Source organism: Salvelinus alpinus, chromosome 2, assembly GCF_045679555.1.
Source record: "Salvelinus alpinus chromosome 2, SLU_Salpinus.1, whole genome shotgun sequence".
Classification (NCBI taxonomy): Eukaryota; Metazoa; Chordata; class Actinopteri; order Salmoniformes; family Salmonidae; genus Salvelinus; species Salvelinus alpinus.
The window spans coordinates 92,070,962-92,096,832 of record NC_092087.1 but is presented as its reverse complement, the minus strand read 5'-3'; the positions used below and the strand labels follow the sequence as shown (position 1 = coordinate 92,096,832).

The following is a 25,871-nucleotide window of genomic DNA, read 5'->3' as shown; positions in this document are numbered from 1 at the left end:
GCTTGCATATATTTCCTATATTCCCAAATATATGTAGGACCACCGATATCCTTTAAAATAATCTATTGGTCCGTACTATAAGACATGATTTATTAGCGTGTGGAGTCAGCGTTGATACTGTTACTACAATGGAACAGAAACAATGGAACAACTCTAGAGATTAAATAGAATGATCACTGTATCGGAAGAAACTGTTTGAAATATCTTTATCGTTCCAGTTTATTTGATGAGTTACATTTTATTGTAAATATATCCCGAGCCAGGGTACGTTTCCTCGTGCGTTGTTTGTTACACAAACAAACTGAATTTGGAAGTCCTGCCGTAGCGCGGCGGCGGCGTTACATTCATTCTGAGCAACATTCCTAAAAATAGCCCTGTCTGCTTGACGTCACTCGGCCAATCACGGATTAGTTGGGAGGGCGGGGGCAACGCGAGGCCATTCCGTCAGTCGGCCAATGGTATTTCGCCAAACAGGGCTTGTTCCGTTAGCTCCGCCCACAAGCCAAGCCAATCAGAATCCCGCGAAAGGAGCGAATGTGGGCGTGTACATCTGCCAGTAGGAAAATAATCAGTGACGTCACTCAACGGGTTTTTGCATGTAAAAGTCGGAATCTTGGTTTTGTTGACGGACGGTAATAATCCAATCTGAGCACTTTACTAGTTTGACACACTGACAGGTGGCCAATCAGTGTCCTTCACTCCGTTATCAGTCGGGCTGGATTCAGCCAATGGGCTCTATGGATGGGCCTCGATCGTCTTTCGGCTGTAGTCGGTCACTCGCCTTGCTTCACATCGATTCTGGTGATTTCCCGAACTCATCGGGTTCGGTAAAACGACATCCTCGGAGCCGGGTTCGGGAAAGGAAAGGGGACTAGGCATCCGGCTCGGAGAGTGGCCACCTTGCACAGTGCGAAAACGGGGTATTTGCGCTGGGGAGAGGCGTGGGGCCTCGATCGGCGGGGGCTGCACGGAGGGACAGGCGGGGACAGACGAACCGACCGAGTCGGGCTGGATGAGCTGGACTCGGCCCGGAGCGCTGCGGTTCCAGCCAAGCACCATACCACAGCCCAAGACAGAAAGACGAGACACGGACGTCGCTGTCTCCATTCCGGACTATAACACCATTTATTCTTTTTATAACGGGTCTATACTGTAGAGGAGAACAGGTGAGCTCACTGCCCGTCTAGACTGCAGCTGTCAAGCTATTTCAATACGGACCGACTGGTTTTGGGAGAACGAACGGACCGACTGCTGGACTCAGCTTGGACCGGGTCCTGGAGAGTCCAGGGCGGGTTGTGGAGCTCGGATCGCCCGCTGACGGCCTGCCATCATGGGCAACGTGCCCACGGCCAAGAAGGGGAGCGAGATGGAGAGTGGTGGGTAACATTACGGTGTCGCTCAGAAGGATGAGTCTACCTGTCTGTTCACGTCTCTCTAACTGTCTCTGTGGGGGGACACCAGGCACCCCTGAAGTGTTGAGGGCATAGGCTACTCAGGATATACAGTATTCTATGCATACTTAAAATTGTGTAATACAAAGAAATCGATCAATCATCACATTTATTTTATAAGTCCTTTTAACATCAGTAGTTGTCACAAAGAGCTTTCCAGATACTCAGACTAAAACCCCAGAGAGCAGGAAATACTGAGAGCAATATAGGCCTACACAGGCCTATTCATCTATAGGCCTACACAGGCCTATTCATCTATAGGCCTACACGGGCCTATTCATCTATAGGCCTACACAGGCCTATTCATCTATAGGCCTACACAGGTCTATTCATCTATAGGCCTACACGGGCCTATTCATCTATAGGCCTACACGGGCCTATTCATCTATAGGCCTATACAGGCCTATTCATCTATAGGCCTACACGGGTCTATTCATCTATAGGCCTACACAGGCCTATTCATCTATAGGCCTACACAGGTCTATTCATCTATAGGCCTACACGGGCCTATTCATCTATAGGCCTACACGGGCCTATTCATCTATAGGCCTATACAGGCCTATTCATCTATAGGTCTACACGGGTCTATTCATCTATAGGCCTACACAGGCCTATTCATCTATAGGCCTACACAGGCCTATTCATCTATAGGCCTATACAGGCCTATTCATCTATAGGCCTATACAGGCCTATTCATCTATAGGCCTACACAGGCCTATTCATCTATAGGCCTACACAGGTCTATTCATCTATAGGCCTACACGGGCCTATTCATCTATAGGCCTACACGGGTCTATTCATCTATAGGCCTACACGGGCCTATTCATCTATAGGCCTACACGGGCCTATTCATCTATAGGTCCTACACGGGTCTATTCATCTATAGGCCTACACAGGCCTATTCATCTATAGGCCTACACAGGTCTATTCATCTATAGGCCTACACAGGTCTATTCATCTATAGGCCTACACAGGTCTATTCATCTATAGGCCTACACAGGTCTATTCATCTATAGGCCTACACAGGTCTATTCATCTATAGGCCTACACAGGTCTATTCATCTATAGGCCTACACAGGTCTATTCATCTATAGGCCTACACGGGCCTATTCATCTATAGGCCTACACAGGTCTATTCATCTATAGCTTACTTCCATATAGACACATTTGAGCATTCTAGAACAATACAGTTTAAGAACATTACAGTTTTAGAACAATACAGTTTTAGAACAATACAGATTTAGAACAATACAGTTCTAGAGCGTTACAGTTCTAGAACAATACAGTTTTAGAACAATACAGATTTAGAACAATACAGTTCTAGAGCATTACAGTTCTAGAACAATACAGTTTTAGAACAATACAGATTTAGAACAATACAGTTCTAGAGCATTACAGTTCTAGAACAATACAGTTTTAGAACAATACAGTTTTAGAACAATACAGTTCTAGAACCTAGATGATCTTGTGAGCAGAGTTATTATTTATGAGTCTGATTGTGGACACATAGTCTATCACGCGAGGCTTATATCTGGTTGATGGATAAATAAAGTGACAAGTAGAAACGGAGATTATAGGCCATAATGTTCATGAAGTTTGAATCCCAGATTGCCCCTTTTATATGCCTGATGTGTGAATCCCAGATTCCCCCTTTTATATGCCTGATGTTTGAATCCCAGATTCCCCCTTTTATATGCCTGATGTTTGAATCCCAGATTGCCCCTTTTATATGCCTGATGTTTGAATCCCAGATTCCCCCTTTTATATGCCTGATGTTTGAATCCCAGATTGCCCCTTTTATATGCCTGATGTTTGAATCCCAGATTGCCCCTTTTATATGCCTGATTCCCCCGCTGCCTTTAAGCTACTACATGTCTAGAAGTAGGCCTGATGTATTCGTTCAGGGAACAGTGTTGGAGTTGGATGTTGGCCAGTGTTCCAGACAGGTACAGTATGTTATCACCCAGCAGCACCAGCAGGACAGGGTGTCTTTTTGCAGGCCAGGTGTAAGAATGGCCACGTTGCTGTTAGATACCGTTACCAGGCGGCATGTTGGAGGCCCGGGCGCAGGCTGTAGAGCTGCAGGGCAGGTGGTGGTGGTGGGGCAGTTAGTAGAGGTGCTGACTAACAGACTGTAGACAGGAAGAGAGAGCAGTACACCCTTTCTAAAGCTCCCAGTCATTTCCTGTCTCCCTGAAGGACACACTGGGATGCTGAAACATTGGTGCTTTACCCAATCAATGACTAGCAGTGAGACTCTTGTTTTTATAGCCACAGGGGTAGTTAGGTTATAACAGTTTATAATAGTTAAGTTATAATAGTTAGGTTATAACAGTTTATAATAGTTAAGTTATAATAGTTAGGTTATAACAGTTTGCAATTGTTAGGTTATTATAGTTTATAATAGTTAGGTTATAACAGTTTATAATAGTTCAGTTATAACAGTTTATAATAGTTAGGTTATAACAGTTTATAATAGTTAGGTTATAACAGTTTATAATAGTTAGGTTATAACAGTTTACAATTGTTAGGTTATTATAGTTTATAATAGTTAGGTTATAACAGTTTATAATAGTTCAGTTATAACAGTTTATAATAGTTAGGTTATAACAGTTTATAATAGTTAGGTTATAACAGTTTATAATAGTTAGATTATAACAGTTTATAATAGTTAGGTTATAACAGTTTATAATAGTTAGTTTTTAACAGTTTATAATAGTTAGGTTATAACAGTTTATAATAGTTAGGTTATTACAGTTTATAATAGTTAGGTTATTACAGTTTATAATAGTTGCTTATAATGAGTCTTTCCTGAGCCAACTGTATAGTGAGGATACTGTATAGTGGAGGATACTGTATAGTGAGGATACTGTATAGTGAGAGATACTGCATAGTGTAGGATACTGTATAGTGGAGGATACTGTATGGTGGAGGATACAGTATAGTGGAGGATACTGTATAGTGGAGGATACTGCATAGTGGAGGATACTGCATAGTGAGGATACTGTATAGTGGAGGATACTGTATAGTGAGGATACTGTATAGTGAGGATACTGTATAGTGAGGATACTGTATAGTGGAGGATACTGTATGGTGGAGGATACTGTATAGTGGAGGATACTGTATAGTGGATGATACTGCATAGTGGAGGATACTGCATAGTGAGGATACTGTGTAGTGTAGGATACTGTATAGTGAGGATACTGTATAGTGAGGATACTGTATAGTGGAGGATACTGTATAGTGGAGGATACTGTATAGTGTAGTATACTGTATAGTGTAGTATAGTGTAGGATACTGTATAGTGAGGATACTGTATAGTGAGGATACTGTATAGTGGAGGATACTGTATAGTGGAGGATACTGTATAGTGAGGATACTGTATAGTGGAGGATACTGTAGAGTGGAGGATACTGTATAGTGAGGATACTGTATAGTGAGGATACTGTATAGTGGAGGATACTGCATAGTGGAGGATACTGTATAGTGAGGATACTGTATAGTGGAGGATACTGTATAGTGGAGGATACTGTATAGTGGAGGATACTGTATAGTGAGGATACTGTATAGTGGAGGATACTGTATAGTGAGGATACTGTATAATGTAGGATACTGTATAGTGGAGGATACTGTATAGTGAGGATACTGCATAGTGGAGGATACTGTATAGTGAGGATACTGTATAGTGGAGGATACTGTATAGTGGAGGATACTGTATAGCGAGGATACTGTATAGTGAGGATACTGTATAGTGGAGGATACTGTATAGTGAGGATACTGTATAATGTAGGATACTGTATAGTGGAGGATACTGTGGGGTGGAGGATACTGTATAGTGAGGATACTGTGTAGTGGAGGATACTGTATAGTGGAGGATACTGTATAGTAGAGGATACTGTATAGTGGAGGATACTGTATAGTGGAGGATACTGTATAGTGAGGATACTGTGTGGTGGAGGATACTGTATAGTGGAGGATACTGTATAGTGAGGATACTGTATTGTGGAGGATACTGTATAGTGAGGATACTGTGTAGTGGAGGATACTGTATAGTGGAGGATACTGTATAGTGAGGATACTGTATAGTGAGGATACTGCATAGTGGAGGATACTGTATAGTGAGGATACTGTATAATGTAGAATACTGTATAGTGAGGATACTGTGTAGTGGAGGATACTGTATAGTGGAGGATACTGTATACTGAGGATACTGTATAGTGAGGATACTGCATAGTGGAGGATACTGTATAGTGAGGATACTGTATAGTGGAGGATACTGTGTGGTGGAGGATACTGTATAGTGAGGATACTGTATAGTGGAGGATACTGTATAGTAGAGGATACTGTATAGTGTAGGATACTGTATAGTGGAGGATACTGTATAGTGAGGATACTGTATAGTGAGGATACTGCATAGTGGAGGATACTGTATAGTGGAGGATACTGTATAATGTAGAATACTGTATAGTGGAGGATACTGTATAGTGGAGGATACTGTATAGTGGAGGATACTGTATAGTGGAGGATACTGCATATTGGAGGATACTGTATAGTGGAGGATACTGTATAGTGTAGGGTACTGTATAGTGGAGGATACTGTATAGTGGAGGATACTGTATAGTGGAGGATACTGTATAGTGTAGGATACTGTATAGTGGAGGATACTGTATAGTGAGGATACTGTATAGTGTAGGATACTGTATAATGTAGGATACTGTATAATGTAGGATACTGTATAGTGGAGGATACTGTATAGTGAGGATACTGTATAGTGTAGGATACTGTATAATGTAGGATACTGTATAGTGAGGATACTGTATAGTGAGGATACTGTATAGTGTAGGATACTGTATAGTGTAGGATACTGTATAATGTAGGATACTGTATAGTGTAGGATACTGTATAGTGGAGGATACTGTATCGTGAGGATACTGTATAGTGTAGGATACTGTATAATGTAGGATACTGTATAGTGGAGGATACTGTATAGTGAGGATACTGTATAGTGTAGGATACTGTATAATGTAGGATACTGTATAGTGAGGATACTGTATAGTGTAGGATACTGTATAATGTAGGATACTGTATAGTGGAGGATACTGTATAGTGAGGATACTGTATAGTGTAGGATACTGTATAGTGAGGATACTGTATAGTGAGGATACTGTATAATGTAGGATACTGTATAGTGGAGGATACTGTATAGTGTAGGATACTGTATAGTGTAGGATACTGTATAGTGAGGATACTGTATAGTGAGGATACTGTATAATGTAGGATACTGTATAGTGTAGGATACTGTATAGTGGAGGATACTGTATAGTGTAGGATACTGTATAGTGGAGGATACTGTATAGTGTAGGATACTGTATAGTGGAGGATACTGTATAGTGTAGGATACTGTATAGTGAGGATACTGTATAGTGGAGGGTACACATGGAGGATACCGTATAGTGGAGGGTACACATGTCACGCTGTGTTTTAAAATGTTTTATTTAACCTTTATTTAACTGGACAAGTCAATTATTTACAGTGTGTGTGTGTGTGTGTGTGACTGTGTGTGTGTGTGTGTGTGTGTGACCGTGTGTGTGTGTGTGTGTGTGGCTGTGTGTGTGTGTGTGTGTGTGTGTGTGTGTGTGTGTGTGTGTGTGTGTGTGTGTGTGTGTGTGTGTGTGTGTGTGTGTGACAGTTAGATGTAGCAGTAGGTCACTAATGAGACTGTGTCCTGTTGTCCAGGTGTCACCTTGTTACTGACACACACACACACACACACACACACACACTGGAGCTGAGAGAGAGAAAGCGAGAGAAAGAGGGCGGGACAGAGTGTGTAATGTTTACAGTACATTTTTTGGTTTATTTCATTTTTGTTTATTATCTATTTTACTTGCTTTGGCAATGTTAACATATGTTTCCCATTCCAATAAAGCCCTTTTGATTTGAGAGAAACAGACAGACAGACAGACAGACAGACAGACAGACAGACAGACAGACAGACAGACAGACAGACAGACAGACAGAGAAAGAAATAGTAGAAATATATGTTGTGTGTTTTGGTCTCACTGAGAGTCACACACTGTTGGACAAACACACACACACATACAGGTGTACAGGCTCCTCTCAAGGACAAATTGATAACCGTCTGTGTGTGTGTGTGTGTGTGTGTGTGTGTGTGTGTGTGTGTGTGTGTGTGTGTGTGTGTGTGTGTGTGTGTGTGTGTGTGTGTGTGTGTGTGTGTGTGTGTGTGTGTGTGTGTGTGTGTGTGTGTGTTCAACAGTGAAGGAGTTCCTGGTTAAAGCCAAAGAGGACTTTCTCAAGAAGTGGGAGAACCCTGCACAGGTGAGTTATCTGAGGAATCAGATAGTTATATATATATGTGTGTGTGTGAGAGAGAGACAGAGAGACTTATTTCCCTCAGATTACACAGATCCACAAAGAATTCGAAAACAAATCCAATTTTGATAAACTCCCATATCTACTGGGTGAAATACCACAGTGTGACATCACAGCAGCAAGATTTGTGACCTGTTGCCACAAGAAAAGGTCAACCAGTGAAGAACAAACACCATTGTAAATACAACCCATTTTTATGTTTATTTATTTTCCCTTTTGTATTTTAACTATTTGTACATTGTTACAACACTGTATATAGACGTAATATGACATTTGAAAGGCCTTTATTCTATTGGATCTTTTGTGATTGTAATGTTTACTGTTAATTTTTATTGTTTATTTCACTTTTGTATATTATCTATTTCACTTGCTTTGGCAATGTTAACATATATAAATAAGTTGAAATGTACATTGAATTGAGAGAGAAACTGGATAATTGATTCTTGTCATATCTGAATAAGGAAATTCTGCTCGTGTGGCAATACTTGAATGTGGAAGACTGCCTGCCCGCCCGTGTGTGTTACTGCGCCCGCCTGCCCGCCCACCCGCCCGTGTGTGTTACTGCGCCCGCCCGTGCGTGTGTGTGTTACTGCGCCCGCCTGCCCGCCCGCCCGTGTGTGTTACTGCGCCCGCCTTCCTGCCCGCCCGCCCGTGTGTGTGTTACTGCACCCGCCCGTGTGTGTGTTACTGCGCCCGCCTGCCCGTGTGTGTTACTGCGCCCGCCCGCCCGTGTGTGTTACTGCGCCCGCCTGCCCGCCCGCCCGTGTGTGTTACTGCGCCCGCCCGTGCGTGTGTGTGTTACTGCGCCCGCCTGCCCGCTCGCCCGTGTGTGTTACTGCGCCCGCCTGCCCGCCCGCCCGTGTGTGTTACTGCGCCCGCCTGCCCGCCCGCCCGTGTGTGTTACTGCGCCCGCCCGTGCGTGTGTGTTACTGCGCCCGCCTGCCCGTGTGTGTGTTACTGCGCCCGCCTGCCCGCCCGCCCGTGTGTGTTACTGCGCCCGCCTGCCCGCCCGCCCGTGTGTGTTACTGCGCCCGCCTGCCCACCCGCCCGTGTGTGTTACTGCGCCCGCCCGTGCGTGTGTGTGTTACTGCGCCCGCCTGCCCACCCGCCCGTGTGTGTTACTGCGCCCGCCTGCCCACCCGCCCGTGTGTGTTACTGCGCCCGCCTGCCCACCCGCCCGTGTGTGTTACTGCGCCCGCCTGCCCACCCGCCCGTGTGTGTTACTGCGCCCGCCTGACCGCCCACCCGCCCGTGTGTGTGTTAGATGACATTCTCATTCTCTCCCTATCATTCCTAAGCCGATGATGATCAGGCGATGATGATCAACTCCTATTACACACACACACACACACACACACACACACACACACACACACACACACACACACACACACACACACACACACACACACACACACACACTCTTTCTGTAACCGTTTCTCTGTGGCCCTCTCCTCCTCAGAACACAGCGAGTCTGGATCAGTTTGAGCGGTTGAAAACTCTGGGTACGGGTTCGTTTGGCCGCGTCATGCTGGTCAAGCACAAAGAGACCGGGCAACACTTTGCCATGAAGATCCTCAACAAGCAGAAGGTCAGCAGGGCTCCAGGGGTTAGAGGGTGGGGTTAGAGGGTGGCGTAGTGGTCTAGGGCACTGCATCGCAGTGCTAGCTGCGCCACCAGAGTCTCTGGGTTCGCGCCCAGGCTGGGCTGGGTTCGCGCCCAGGCTCTGTCGCAGCCGGCCGCAACCGGGAGATCCGTGGGGCGACGCACAATTGGCATAGCGTCGTCCGGGTTAGGGAGGGTTTGGCCGGTAGGGAGGGTTTGGCCGGTAGGGATATCCTTGTCTCAGTATGTAAAAAATGTAATAAAATGTATGCACTCTACTGTAAGTCGCTCTGGATAAGAGCGTCTGCTCTTGGACGGTAGGGATATCCTTGTCTCAGTATGTAAAAAAATGTAATAAAATGTATGCACTCTACTGTAAGTCGCTCTGGATAAGAGCGTCTGCTAAATGACTAAAATGTAAATGTAAATGTAGGTCAGAGGTTAGGGAAGTTTCAAAAGAGTAACATCACACTCTTCCAAAAGTTCAGTTTGAGCGTAAAACCCATGAATCCAGATAAGTTCAAAAGTGTTAGGACAGTGTTTCCCAGTCCTGGGGAATCCAGATACGTTAAAAATGTTAGGACAGTGTTTTCCAGTCCTGGTCCTGGGGAATCCAGATACGTTTAAAATGTTAGGACAGTGTTTTCCAGTCCTGGGGACCCCAGGGCTGCACATTTCTGGTTTAGCTCTACCACGACACACCTGATTCATTTCTGGTTTAGCTCTACCACGACACACCTGATTCATTTCTGGTTTAGCTCTACCACGACACACCTGATTCATTTCTGGTTTAGCTCTACCACGACACACCTGATTCATTTCTGGTTTAGCTCTACCACGACACACCTGATTCATTTCTGGTTTAGCTCTACCACGACACACCTGATTCATTTCTGGTTTAGCTCTACCACGACACACCTGATTCATTTCTGGTTTAGCTCTACCACGACACACCTGATTCATTTCTGGTTTAGCTCTACCACGACACACCTGATTCATTTCTGGTTTAGCTCTACCACGACACACCTGATTCATTTCTGGTTTAGCTCTACCACGACACACCTGATTCATTTCTGGTTTAGCTCTACCACGACACACCTGATACATTTCTGGTTTAGCTCTACCACGACACACCTGATTCATTTCTGGTTTAGCTCTACCACGACACACCTGATTCATTTCTGGTTTAGCTCTACCACGACACACCTGATTCATTTCATCAAGGCTTGATGAGGTGTTTAGAGGCTCTGGGTAGAAGTTGGCTGTAGTCAAATTGACAGATTTAGGATCAGCTTACCTCATTTTAATGTATATTTTAAATATACACTTATTTACTTTATTGAACAGATCGAGAGAGACAGAATGAGGGGAAATATGGAGAGGCAGGATGAGGGGAAAGATAGCATGAGGGGAGAGAGAGAGGATGATAGAAAGAGGAGGGATGAGGGGAAAGATGGAGGAAGGATGAGGGGAAAGAGAGAGAGAGGAAGGATGAGGGGAAAGAGAGAGAGGTTAAGTCAAAGGGCAGTAAGCAGTAAGATGCATGTGTGTTGCAGTCTGTGACATTACCTCTACACCCTTCCTTGTCGCTCTCTCTCCCTCTCTCTCTCACTCTCTCTGTCTCTCTGTCTGTCTCTCTCTCTCTGTCTCTCTCTCTCTTTCTCTCTGTCTGTCTCTCTCTCTCTTTCTCTCTGTCTCTCTCTCTCTCTCTTTCTCTCTCTCTCTCTGTCTCTCTCTGTCTCTCTCTCTCTCTCTGTGTCTCTGTCTCTCTCTGTCTCTCTCTCTCTCTCTGTGTCTCTCTCTGTCTGTCTCTCTCTCTGTCTCTCTCTCTGTCTGTCTCTCTCTCTCTCTGTGTCTCTGTCTCTCTCTCTGTCTCTCTCTCTGTCTGTCTCTCTCTCTGTCTCTCTCTCTGTCTCTCTCTCTGTCTGTCTCTCTCTCTGTCTCTCTCTCTCTGTCTCTCTCTCTCTGTCTCTCTCTGTCTCTGTCTCTCAGGTTGTAAAGCTGAAGCAGATAGAACATACTCTGAATGAGAAGCGTATTCTAACGGCTGTCAGCTTCCCTTTCCTGGTACAAGTAGAGTACTCCTTCAAGGTACACACTGTCTCTGTGTGTGTGCATGTGTGTGTATACCAAACATTAGGAACACCTTCCTAATATTGACTTGCACCCCTCCCCCTTTTTGTTCACAGAACAGCCTCAATTTGTCAGGGTATAGACTCTTACAAGGTGTCGAAAGCGTTCCACAGGGATGCTGGCCCATGTTGACTCCGATGCTTCCCACAGTTGTCAAGTTGGCTGGATGTCCTTTGGTTGGTGGACCATTCTTGATACACACGGGAAACTGTTGAGCGTGAAAAACCCAGCAGCGTTGCAGTTCTTGACACAACGGTGCGCCAGGCACCTCCTACCATACCTCCTACCATACCCTGTTCAAAGACACTGATATCTTTTGTCTTGGCCATTCACCCTCCGGATGGCACACATACACAATCCATGTCTCAAGGCTTAAAAATCCTTCTTTAACCTTTAACCTGTCTCCTCCCCTTCATCTACACTGATTGAAGTGGATTTAACAAGTGACATCAATAAGGGATCATATCTTTCACCTGGATTCACCTGGTCAGTCTGTGTCATGGAAAGAGCAGGTGTTCTTACTGTTTTGTACACTCAGTGTACGTCTGTGTGTGTGTGTGTGTGTGTGTGTGTGTGTGTGTGTGTGTGTGTGTGTGTGTGTGTGTGTGTGTGTGTGTGTGTGTGTGTGTGTGTGTGTGTGTGTGTGTGTGTGTGTGTGTGTGTGTGTGTGTGTGTGTGTGTATCAGTAACAGATCCTGTCTGTTCTGCAGGACAACACTAACCTGTACATGGTGATGGAGTATGTCCCGGGTGGAGAGATGTTCTCTCATCTACGACGAATCGGCAGGTTCAGGTACGTCTACACATCAGAGCTGAGCAGTCTGAAATCCCACTCAATGCTCACGGAGTGGTTCGGCGCTCACAGAGTGGTCCTGCGCTCACGTCCTTGCTCACAGTGGACCGGCGCTCACGTCCTCGCTCACAGAGTGGTCCTGCACTCACGTCCTTGCTCACAGTGGACCGGCGCTCACGTCCTCGCTCACAGAGTGGTCCGGCGCTCACGTCCTCGCTCACAGAGCGGTCCTGCGCTCACGTCCTCGCTCACAGAGCGGTCCGGCGCTCACGTCCTCGCTCACAGAGTGGTCCGGCGCTCACGTCCTCGCTCACAGAGTGGTCCGGCGCTCACGTCCTCGCTCACAGAGCGGTCCTGCGCTCACGTCCTCGCTCACAGAGCGGTCCGGCGCTCACGTCCTCGCTCACAGAGCGGTCCGGCGCTCACGTCCTCGCTCACAGAGCGGTCCGGCGCTCACGTCCTCGCTCACAGAGCGGTCCGGCGCTCACGTCCTCGCTCACAGAGCGGTCCGGCACTCACGTCCTCGCTCACAGAGTCGTCCGGCACTCACGTCCTCGCTCACAGAGCGGTCCGGCACTCACGTCCTCGCTCACAGAGTGGTCCGGCACTCACGTCCTCGCTCACAGAGTGGTCCGGCGCTCACGTCCTTTCCCTCGCTAAAAATCACTCACACGACTACCGCTCCAAATTCACTCCATTCATTTTGTATAAAAAAAGATAATCTAAAAAACTCCTCATCTACTTTTGTGACTTGGTACCGTTTGGTTTTGAAGCAGGCTGTCTTAAGGAGCTTCAACATTTCAACATCCTGTCACATGCTATTGAACCAGGAACGAGCTGATGCTATGCTGCTGCTGTGTTAAAAACGACAGTCTCTTTCTCTCATTCATTGATGATCAGATACTTCAGTCGCCTCTGTTGTCCTCACATGTATCAGTTGATAGACAACTTAACACTGTTACAAACTTAGACTCCTGTTTTTTTAACAATAGCCTAAATAGACATCTCCTGTAAACATCTCCTGTAGACATCTCCTGTAGACATCTCCTGTAAACATCTCCTGTAGACATCTCCTGTAGACATCTCCTGTAGACATCTCCTGTAGACATCTCCTGTAGACATCTCCTGTAGACATCTCCTGTAAACATCTCCTGTAGACATCTCCTGTAGACATCTCCTGTAGACATCTCCTGTAAACATCTCCTGTAGACATCTCCTGTAGACATCTCCTGTAGTCATCTCCTGTAGACATCTCCTGTAGACATCTCCTGTAGACATCTCCTGTAGTCATCTCCTGTAGACATCTCCTGTAGTCATCTCCTGTAGACATCTCCTGTGCTGCTGCATGGGTTCATTGGTTGTCTTACAGTCTGTTACACAGGCTGTGACCTATTTCTTGGTTGACTCATATCAACATCTCTGCATGTGGGGTAGGCTAAAGAAATACAACAGAATAGGCCTAATTAAAAGAGCAGTGATGATGGAAATGCTAAATGCTAAAGTGCTGGGCAGAGAATATGACTGGAGCTGGTGGCTGAGAGGCCGACACTCCAAACATGTTTTAATCCGCTCCTCGCTTCACTACAGCTCCACTCCACTCACATCCTCTGCTACACACACACACACACTCTCTCTCTCTCACACACACACACACACACACACACACACTCACATCCTCTGCTACACACACACACACACACTCTCTCTCTCTCTCACACACACACACACACACACACACTCTCTCTCTATCTCTCACACACACACACACACACACACACACACACACACACACACACACACACATACACACACTCTCTGTCTCTCTCACACACACACATGCTACTGGATTGGGCTAGATTGTAGATTCTATCCAAATTCCATGTAATAGAATAGAATCAAGTTGATCCTCCTTTATTCTATTCTACTGTGTTCTATTTAGTTACTGTAGTACTGTCATCTATTCTACTGTATTCTGTTTAGTTACTGTAGTACTGTCATCTATTCTACTGTATTCTGTTTAGTTACTGTAGTACTGTCATCTATTCTACTGTGTTCTATTTAGTTACTGTAGTACTGTCATCTATTCTACTGTGTTCTATTTAGTTACTGTAGTACTGTCATCTATTCTACTGTATTCTGTTTAGTTACTGTAGTACTGTCATCTATTCTACTGTATTCTATTTAGTTACTGTAGTACTGTCATCTATTCTACTGTGTTCTATTTAGTTACTGTAGTACTGTCATCTATTCTACTGTGTTCTATTTAGTTACTGTAGTACTGTCATCTATTCTACTGTATTATGTTTAGTTACTGTAGTACTGTCATCTATTCTACTGTATTCTATTTAGTTACTGTAGTGCTGTCATCTATTCTACTGTTGTCTTCTCTGCTTATTTGCTTATGCATCTCTCTGTGTGTGTGTGTCTCTCTCTCTCTCTCTCTCTCTCTCTCTCTCTCTCCCTTCCTCTCGCTCTCGTGTAGTGAGCCTCATGCTCGGTTCTACGCGGCTCAGATTGTCCTCACTTTTGAGTACCTGCACGCCCTGGACCTCATCTACCGAGACCTGAAACCGGAGAACCTGCTCATAGACCAGCAGGGCTACATACAGGTGACATAGCATGACATACAGCTACATACAGGTGACATAGGACGATATAGAGCTGCATACAGGTGACATAGGATTACGTAAAGCTACATACAGGTAATTTAACCTGATGTAGGGCTATGAACAGGTGACATAAACCGACATAAGGCTATGTACGGGCAACACACATTAGGTTGTAATATTTTTATTTAGGACGTTATAGACGGGACAAAACCGAGGCGGGAATCAAAGGATTGTTGACAACATGTAAACTAGATTTCCTCTCCAAGTCTTTATTGATAAAAAGACAAATGTGCACAAGAAGCACTGGTTGTTTCTCAAATACAGAGCCTTCAGAAGGTATTCAGACCCCTTGACTTTTCCAACATTTTGTTACGTTACAGCCTTGTTCTAAAATGAATTAAATCGTTTTTTTCCCCTCATCAATCGACACACGTTACCCCATAATGACAAAGCAAAAACAGGTTTTTAGTTTACAAAAAAAAAAACTTAAATATCACATTTACATAAGTATTCAGACCCTTTACTCGGTACTTTGTTGAAACACCTTTGGCAGCGATTACAGCCTTGAGTCTTCTTGGGTATGACGCTACAAGCTTGGCACACCTGTATTTGGGGAGTTTCTCCCATTCTTCTCTGCAGATCCTCTCAAGCACTGTCAGGTTGGATGGGGAGTGTCGCTGCACAGATATTTTCAGGTTTCTCCGGAGATGTTCAATCGGGTTCAAGTCTGGGCTCTGGCTGGATCACTCAAGGACATTCAGAGACTTGTCCTGAAGACACTCCTGCGTTGTCTTGGCTGTGTGCTTAGGGTAGCTGTCCTGTTGGAAGGTGAACCTTCGCCCCAGTTTGTGGTCCTGAGCGCTCTGGAGCAGGTTTTAATCAAGGTTCTGTCTGTGCTCCGTTCATCTTTCCCTCGATCCTGACTAGTCTCCCAGTCCCTGCCGCTGAAAAACATCCCCACAGCATGATGCTGCCACCACCATGCTTCACTGTAGGGATAGTGCCAGGTTTCCTCTAGATATGATGCTTGGCATTCAGGCCAAATAGTTCAATCTTGGTTTCATCAGACCAGAGAATCTTGTTTCTCATGGTCTGAGAGTCCTTTAGGTGCTTTTTGGGAAAACTCCAAGCGGGCTGTCATGTGCCTTTTGCTGAGGAGTGACACAGCATTCTGCAGCGATACGACATCCCATCTGGTTTGCGCTTAGTGGGACTATCATTTGTTTTTCTACAGGACAATGACCCAAAACACACCTCCAGGATGTGAAAGGGTTATTTGACCAAGAAGGAGAGTGATGGAGTGCTGTATCAGATGACCTGGGCTCCACAATCACCCGACCTCTACCCAATTGAGATGGTTTGGGATGAGTTGGAACGCAAAGTGAAGGAAAAGCAGCCAACAAGCGCTCAGCAAATGTGGGAACTCCTTTAAGAAAAGCATTCCTCATGAAGCTGGTTGAGAGAATGCCAAGAGTGTGCAAAGCTGTGATCAAGGCAAAGGGTGGCTACCTTGAAGAATCTAAAATATATTTTGATTTGTTTAACACTTTTTTTGGTTATTACATGATTCCATTTGTGTTATTTCATAGTTTTGATGTATTCACTATTATTCTACAATGTATAAAGTAGTACAAATCCTTGAATGAGTAGGTGTGTCCAAACTTTTGACTGGTATTGTATGCAAATACTGTATGTAAATAAGGATTTTATTTTTTATTTTTCACTTTGTCTCTATGGGGTATTGTGTATAGATTGATGAGGAACCTTTTTATTTAATCCATTTTAGAAAAAGGTCAAGGGATCTGAATACTTTCCCAATGCACTGTATAGTTACATCGTTACAGTTGTTGGGTTAGCTAGCTAGCGGATTTTAGCCATATTAGCATAGACGTGACGAGCGAAAACACCTCAAAACAAGACAAGGTATCAATAACAAGATAACACTAGTTGAAACGAACCACCTACTGTTTCCCACATGGCAGGTTCTTGTCATTGTTGCTTTCTGGCCGTTCAGAATCACAACAACACAAGGACGTTCTGCCGAACCAATCGTCTTTGTGACGTCAGCTAACCCGTCTATGGTATAATAAACCCCTTCCTGTGTTTGCAAACATTGCCGCAACGAGGGCGAGTTCTTATAGAACGGCAGCAACAAAAAAAAGTCTTTATTTACATGTTGCTTATGAGTGAATTTCACACTACTTTTGGATTATAATTCGATTTTAAGGCTCGTATGAATTTCCTGCCAGTATAATGTTTGTGTCATCATCGCAAATCAACTGCATTATACTTTAAAAACACTTCAGCTTCAACCGGTAAAATGGCTCTTTGGCTAGCTTTAGCTACAGCCTATATCAACGAGTGTTAGCATTCTAGCTAATAACTGCTGCATCTAAAATATTTATTTTGCAGAGATCACAACCAAATATGATCTTAGTGACTGTTCAAGCAAGAATCAAAACATCATTGTAAGCATATGAGAACCCCCCAAAAAAGTGAATTTGTTTAGAAGTATTAAAAACTTAAATCAAAGCTATGTTGAATGGGCGCAGATGGCTTTCTCACTGCCGCCAAGAGTTTTGCGCATCTGTGCGTGACGTCAGTGTGCGTGACTGTGCGTGACGTCAGGGTTCTATTACATGCGCTTACTGTATATGTCGGTGTACCAGGCTTTACAACAGTGGTTTATAGCGCAGTCTCTGCTTCCCCCTAGTGGGAAACAGTGGTACTGCAGATTCCTCTGTAGCTACTATTTAACTACTGCGTAACTGCTGCTATGGGTTGTATTTTCAATGGTCTCTCTCTCTCTCAGGTGACAGATTTTGGTTTTGCTAAGCGTGTGAAAGGTCGAACCTGGACGCTGTGTGGAACCCCAGAGTACCTGGCCCCAGAGATCATCCTCAGCAAGGTGAGCCGCAATGGAGGCCCAGTGGCTTAGGGGTGGGTTTCTGTGCAACTACTTCAATGGAACCAAAATGGAGGAATCAGCTGTCCCTGTGGCTTAGCACTGAATGTATTTCTGTGCAACTACTATAATGGAACCAAAATGGAGGAGGCAGCTGTCCCTGAGGCATTACTTTACTACAGACCTCAGTTACTTTCTCTCTCTACCTCCAAACCTCAATGTAACACTCAACATGTTAAATCTCTCTCCCTCTTTACCTCCCTCCCCCCTCTCTCCTTTCCCCTCTCCCCCCTCCTTTCCCCCTGATTCCCCCCTCCCTCCCCCTCCCTCCTTTCCCCTCTCTCCCCCCTCCCTCCTTTCCCCCTCCTTCCCTTCTCCCTCCTTCCCTTCTCCCTCCTCCCTCCCTCCTTTCTCCCTCTCCCACTCCCCTAATTCCCCCCTTTCTTCCCTCCCTCCTCCCCTCCCTCCTCCTCCCCTTCCCTCCTTCCCTCTCTCTCCCTCTCCAGGGGTATAACAAGGCGGTAGACTGGTGGGCGTTGGGTGTGTTGGTCTATGAGATGGCGGCCGGTTATCCTCCCTTCTTCGCTGACCAGCCCATACAAATTTACGAAAAGATTGTCTCTGGGAAGGTGAGCTGGGCTACTGTAACGGACACAAGTATGTGCTGTAAGATCACTCCATAGCTAGCTTGAAATGTTGCCAACGGAGCTATCGAGTAGGATCCTTTTCTATAGCACAACTGGTTGGTGCGTTGTTAAGGAGGGCGGTCACGTGTGTTGGCGAGGCAGAGGGCGCTGGGTTTTTTGATAGTTTACCCGGAGTCGTAGTCAGAGAGGGAAATAGCTAATATTGCTAAACTAGCATACTGACTGGGTTTCACTACATTGTGTTGCAAGTGGCACCTTTCCCTTTATGAATAGTTTTGACCAGGGCCATATCACCCGTTTCCCTTTATGCATATTTCTGACCAGGGCCATGGCACCCATTTCCCTTTATGAACTACTTTTGATCAGGGCCATGGCACCCATTTCCCTTTATGACTACTTCTGACCAGGGCCATGTGACCCGTTTCCCTTTATGAACTACTTTTGACCAGGGCCATATCACCCGTTTCCCTTTATGAACTACTTTTGACCAGGGCCATATCACCCGTTTCCCTTTATGAACTACTTTTGACCAGGGCCATATCACCCGTTTCCCTTTATGAACTACTTTTGACCAGGGCCATATCACCCGTTTCCCTTTATGAACTACTTTTGACCAGGGCCATATCACCCATTTCCCTTTATGATCTACTTTTGACCAGGGCCATATCACCCGTTTCCCTTAATGAATACTTATGACCAGGGCCATATCACCCATTTCCCTTTATGAACTACTTTTGACCAGGGCCATATCACCCGTTTCCCTTTATGAACTACTTTTGACCAGGGCCATATCACCCGTTTCCCTTTATGAACTACTTTTGACCAGGGCCATATCACCCATTTCCCTTTATGATCTACTTTTGACCAGGGCCATATCACCCGTTTCCCTTAATGAATACTTATGACCAGGGCCATATCACCCATTTCCCTTTATGACTACTTCTGACCAGGGCCATGTGACCCGTTTCCCTTTATGAACTACTTTTGACCAGGGCCATATCACCCGTTTCCCTTCATGAATACTTTTGACCAGGGCCATATCACCCGTTTCCCTTTATGAACTACTTTTTGACCAGGGCCATATCACCCGTTTCCCTTTATGAACTACTTTTGACCAGGGCCATATCACCCGTTTCCCTTTATGAACTACTTTTTGACCAGGGCCATATCACCCGTTTCCCTTTATGAACTACTTTTGACCAGGGCCCATTGGCGTGACATTGCTGAGCTGAGATCATAGCTAGCTAACTTGAATAACTTTTGTGTGTAATACGTTGCGCTATTGAAACATACAGGCAACTATAATATATCGACTATAATCACAGAATGATTTCAAAAACAACAACTCGAGTCGCATTCCAAATGTCCCAGTCAGGAGCAAAGTGTGTTGCGTGGAGTGAGTGACGACACAGCCGTCAGAGAAGGTAGTGTCACACAGGGAGATGATCACCTCTCTTCTATAGAGACGCTGAATGTCGCCTAAAAGTGACCCGTTTGCATCCCTGGGTAGTCTTCCTTTGGACTCAGTGCTTCAGTGTTCTGACACTCCTAGGATGGATCCCTATGGGCCCTGTTCAAATGTAGTGCACTATTTAGGGCATAGGATACCATTTGGGACTTCTACCTACCCTACACTATATATATATATATACAGTGGGGAGAACAAGTATTTGATACACTGCCGATTTTGCAGGTTTTCCTACTTACAAAGCATGTAGAGGTCTGTAATTTTTATCATAGGTACACTTCAACTGTGAGAGACGGAATCTAAAACAAAAATCCAGAAAATCACATTGTATGATTTTTAAGTAATTAATTTGCATTTTATTGCATGACATAAGTATTTGATCACCTACCAACCAGTAAGAATTCCGGCTCTCACAGACCAATTTCTCGCATGGAATAGCCTTAATTTCTCAGAACAAGAATAGACTGACAAGTTTCAGAAGAAAGTTCTTTGTTTATGGCCATTATGAGCCTGTAATTGAACCCACAAATGCTGATGCTCCAGATACTCAACTAGTCTAAAAAAGGCCAGTTTTATTGCTTCTTTAATCAGAACAACAGTTTTCAGCTGTGTTAACATAATTGCAAAATGGTTTTCTAATGATCAATTAGCCTTTTTAAAATGATGAACTTGGATTAGCTAACGCAACGTGCCATTGGAACACATGGTTGCTGATAATGGGCCTCTGTACGCCTATGTAGATATTCCATGAAAAATCAGCTGTTTCCAGCTGCAATAGTCACTTACAACAGTAACAACATCTACACTGTATTTCTGGTCAAATTGATGCTCATTTAATGGACAAAAAATGTGCTTTTGTTTCAAAAACAACGACATGTCTAAGTGACCCCAAACTTTTGAACGGTAGTGTGTGTGTGTGTGTGTGTATTTGCACTGAGATGAGAACCTGGTTTGCCTCTTCCTTCTAACATCTCTCCTCCCCCTCTCCACCCTCCCTCCTGTCCCCCCCTCTCCACCCTCCCTCCTCTCCTCCCCCTCTCCACCCTCCCTCCTGTCCTCCCCCTCTCCACCCTCCCTCCTCTCCTCCCCCTCTCCACCCTCCCTCCTGTCCTCCCCCTCTCCACCCTCCCTCCTGTCCTCCCCCTCTCCACCCTCCCTCCTGTCCTCCCCCTCTCCACCCTCCCTCCTGTCCTCCCCCTCTCCACCCTCCCTCCTGTCCTCCCCCTCTCCACCCTCCCTCCTGTCATCCCTCCTCTCCACCCTCCCTCCTGTCCTCCCCCTCTCCACCCTCCCTCATCTCATCCCCCTCTCCACCCTCCCTCATCTCATCCCCCTCTCCCTCATCTCATCCCCCTCTCCACCCTCCCTCCTCTCATCCCCCTCTCCACCCTCCCTCCTGTCCTCCCCCTCTCCACCCTCCCTCCTGTCCTCCCCCTCTCCACCCTCCCTCCTGTCCTCCCCCTCTCCACCCTCCCTCCCGTCCTCCCCCTCTCCACCCTCCCTCCTGTCCTCCCCCTCTCCACCCTCCCTCCTCTCCTCCCCCTCTCCACCCTCCCTCCTGTCCTCCCCCTCTCCACCCTCCCTCCTGTCCTCCCCCTCTCCACCCTCCCTCCTGTCCTCCCCCTCTCCACCCTCCCTCCTGTCCTCCCCCTCTCCACCCTCCCTCCTGTCATCCCCCTCTCCACCCTCCCTCCTGTCCTCCCCCTCTCCACCCTCCCTCCTCTCATCCCCCTCTCCACCCTCCCTCCTGTCCTCCCCCTCTCCACCCTCCCCCCTGTCCTCCCCCTCTCCACACTCCCTCCTGTCATCCCCCTCTCCACACTCCCTCCTGTCATCCCCCTCTCCACCCTCCTCTCCTCCCCCTCTCCACACTCCCTCCTGTCCTCCACCCTCTCCTCCGCTCTCCATCTCCTCCTCACCTCCTCACCCCTCCTCCCCCCTCTTCCACCTCCTCTCCTCCCTCTCTCCCCACCACTCCTCCTCCTCCTCCTCCTCTCCTCCCTCTCTCCCCACCACTCCTCCTCCCTCTCTCCCCACCACTCCTCCTCCCCCTCTCCGCCCTCCTCTCCTCCCCCCTCTCCTTCTCTACTCTCCCACACCATCACTCCCCCTTCCCCTCCTCTCCTCTATTCCCCCTCTCCTCTCTTCCCACCTCTACTCCGCCCTCTCCTTCTCTACTCTCCCACACCATCACCCCCCCTTCCCCTCCTCCTCTCCTCCCCCTCTCCTCCCCCAGGTGCGTTTCCCCTCCCACTTCAGCTCTGACCTGAAGGATCTGTTGAGGAATCTACTACAGGTGGACCTGACCAAGCGCTATGGCAACCTGAAGAACGGCGTCAACGACATCAAGGGACACAAGTGGTTCGCCACCACTGATTGGATCGCCGTATACCAGAGAAAGGTGAGGGGTGGGGTCTAACTGACATGTAGGGTACAGTATACCAGATAAAGGTGAGGGGTCTAACTGACATGTAGGGTACAGTATACCAGATAAAGGTGAGGGGTCTAACTGACATGTAGGGTACAGTATACCAGATAAAGGTGAGGGGTCTAACTGACATGTAGGGTACAGTATACCAGATAAAGGTGAGGGGTCTAACTGACATGTAGGGTACAGTATACCAGATAAAGGTGAGGGGTGGGGTCTAACTGACATGTAGTGTACAGTATACCAGATAAAGGTGAGGAGTCTAACTGACATGTAGGGTACAGTATACCAGATAAAGGTGAGAGGTCTAACTGACATGTAGGGTACAGTATACCAGATAAAGGTGAGGGGTCTAACTGACATGTAGGGTACAGTATACCAGATAAAGGTGAGGTCTAACTGACATGTAGGGTACAGTATACCAGATAAAGGTGAGGGGTCTAACTGACATGTAGGGTACAGTATACCAGATAAAGGTGAGGGTGGGGTCTAACTGACATCTAGGGTACAGTATACCAGATAAAGGTGAGGGGTCTAACTGACATGTAGGGTACAGTATACCAGATAAAGGTGAGAGGTCTAACTGACATGTAGGGTACAGTATACCAGATAAAGGTGAGGGGTCTAACTGACATGTAGGGTACAGTACACCAGATAAAGGTGAGAGGTCTAACTGACATGTAGGGTACAGTATACCAGATAAAGGTGTGGGGTCTAACTGACATGTAGGGTACAGTATACCAGATAAAGGTGAGGGGTCTAACTGACATGTAGGGTACAGTATACCAGATAAAGGTGAGAGGTCTAACTGACATGTAGGGTACAGTATACCAGATAAAGGTGAGAGGTCTAACTGACATGTAGGGTACAGTATACCAGATAAAGGTGTGGGGTCTAACTGACATGTAGGGTACAGTATACCAGATAAAGGTGAGGGGTCTAACTGACATGTAGGGTACAGTATACAAGATAAAGGTGAGGGGTCTAACTGACATGTAGGGTACAGTATACCAGATAAAGGTGTGGGGTCTAACTGACATGTAGGGTACAGTATACCAGATACAGGTGAGGGGTCTAACTGACATGTAGGGTACAGTATACCAGATAAAGGTGAGGGGTCTAACTGACATGTAGGGTACAGTATACCAGATAAAGGTGAGGGGTCTAACTGACATGTAGGGTACAGTATACCAGATAAAGGTGAGGGGTCTAACTGACATGTAGGGTACAGTATACCAGATAAAGGTGAGGGGTGGGGTCTAACTGACATGTAGGGTACAGTATACCAGATAAAGGTGAGAGGTCTAACTGACATCTAGGGTACAGTATACCAGATAAAGGTGAGGGATCTAACTGACATGTAGGGTACAGTATACCAGATAAAGGTGAGGGGTCTAACTGACATGTAGGGTACAGTATACCAGATAAAGGTGAGAGGTCTAACTGACATGTAGGGTACAGTATACCAGATAAAGGTGAGGGGTCTAACTGACATGTAGGGTACAGTACACCAGATAAAGGTGAGAGGTCTAACTGACATGTAGGGTACAGTATACCAGATAAAGGTGAGAGGTCTAACTGACATGTAGGGTACAGTATACCAGATAAAGGTGAGGGGTCTAACTGACATGTAGGGTACAGTATACCAGATAAAGGTGAGAGGTCTAACTGACATGTAGGGTACAGTATACCAGATAAAGGTGAGGGGTCTAACTGACATGTAGGGTACAGTATACCAGATAAAGGTGAGAGGTCTAACTGACATGTAGGGTACAGTATACCAGATAAAGGTGAGGGGTCTAACTGACATGTAGGGTACCGTATACCAGAGAAAGGTGAGGGGCGGGGCCTAACTGACATGTAGGGTACAGTATACCAGATAAAGGTGAGGGTGGGGTCTAACTGACATGTAGGGTACAGTATACCAGATAAAGGTGAGGGTGGGGTCTAACTGACATGTAGGGTACAGTATACCAGATAAAGGTGAGGGGTCTAACTGACATGTAGGGTACAGTATACCAGATAAAGGTGAGAGGTCTAACTGACATGTAGGGTACAGTATACCAGATAAAGGTGAGAGGTCTAACTGACATGTAGGGTACAGTATACCAGATAAAGGTGAGAGGTCTAACTGACATGTAGGGTACAGTATACCAGAGAAAGGTGAGGGGTCTAACTGACATGTAGGGTACAGTACAATTACAGGTAACTTTCTCAAAATGCCAGGTTTTCCAGAAAGCCCCTTTCAGCAAGGCACTTAACCCTCATTTCTTCTGTAAGTCGCTCTGGATAAGAGCGTCTGCTAAATTAATGTCATGTAAACAAATTTATTGATATGTTTGAATATGATAATTATACGGGAATCTGGTTTAGTAAAATGCTAAAATTATTGTTTGATATATTTTTCAATATTTATGTATTTTTCCTCATCCTCTGTGTGTGTGTGTGTGTGTGTGTGCGCGTGTGTGTGTGTAGGTGGAGGCCCCGTTCGTTCCTAAGTTCAAAGGCCCAGGTGACACCAGCAACTTTGAGGAGTACGAAGAGGAGGAGATCAGAGTCTCCATCAGTGAACAATGTGCCAAGGAGTTCACTGACTTCTAGACCCAACCAGAGACAGAGGGATTGAAGGAAGAAGATAGAGAAGGAGGGATGGAGAAGGAAGGAGGGAGAGAGAGGGAGAAGGAAGAAGGGAGGGAGAGAGAGGGAGAAGGAAGAAGGGAGGGAGAGAAGGGGAGAGAGAGGGAGAAGGAAGAAGGGAGGGAGAGAGAGGGAGAAGGAAGAAGGGAGGGAGAGAAGGAGAGGGAAGGAAGGAGTGGGAGAGGGAAAAGGAAGGAGAGAGAGAGGGCGATGGAAGAAGAGAGGGAAGGAAGAAGAGAGGGAAGGAGGGAGAGAGGGAAGGCATACTGGAGTACTGTCTCCTGTTGAATCACAAGCACCAGCTACGAGAGGGAGAGAAGAAGAGAGGGAGAGGAAGATACGGAGAGAAGAAGAGAGAGGAGAGTAAACCAGCAGTGTTGCCTTTTCTGTCCCATATGTGTTTTTTCTACTGTTATTTATTTATTATTTAGTCTCTTTATATGTTTCATCCTTTATGGAGTGTTGGAGTGGGACCTGTCTCTGTAACAACTGTCTCCTAACTACCATATTGGGACAGGGCCATTCTCTGTAACAACTGTCTCCTAACTACCATATTGGGACAGGGCCATTCTCTGTAACAACTGTCTCCTAGCTACCATATTGGGACAGATACCTGTCTCTGTAACAACTGTCTCCTAGCTACCATATTGGGACAGATACCTGTCTCTGTAACAACTGTCTCCTAGCTACCATATTGGGACAGATACCTGTCTCTATAACAACTGTCTCCTAGCTACCATATTGGGACAGATACCTGTCTCTGTAACAACTGTCTCCTAACTACCATATTGGGACAGATACC

General features: G+C 45.9%; 1 protein-coding gene across 1 annotated transcript; it reads left to right on the top strand.

Moving 5' to 3' along the window:
- The first annotated feature begins 743 nt into the window (after positions 1 to 743).
- LOC139568247 (cAMP-dependent protein kinase catalytic subunit alpha-like) lies at positions 744 to 25,044 on the top strand. Its single transcript, XM_071390000.1, has 10 exons — positions 744 to 1,376; positions 7,729 to 7,790; positions 9,307 to 9,435; positions 11,442 to 11,540; positions 12,293 to 12,375; positions 14,858 to 14,984; positions 17,797 to 17,892; positions 18,396 to 18,518; positions 22,241 to 22,405; positions 24,908 to 25,044. The coding sequence occupies exons 1-10, from the start codon at positions 1,331 to 1,333 to the stop codon at positions 25,031 to 25,033; spliced, it is 1,056 nt and encodes a 351-aa protein (XP_071246101.1). The 5' UTR covers positions 744 to 1,330; the 3' UTR covers positions 25,034 to 25,044.
- Positions 25,045 to 25,871: the final 827 nt, after the last annotated feature.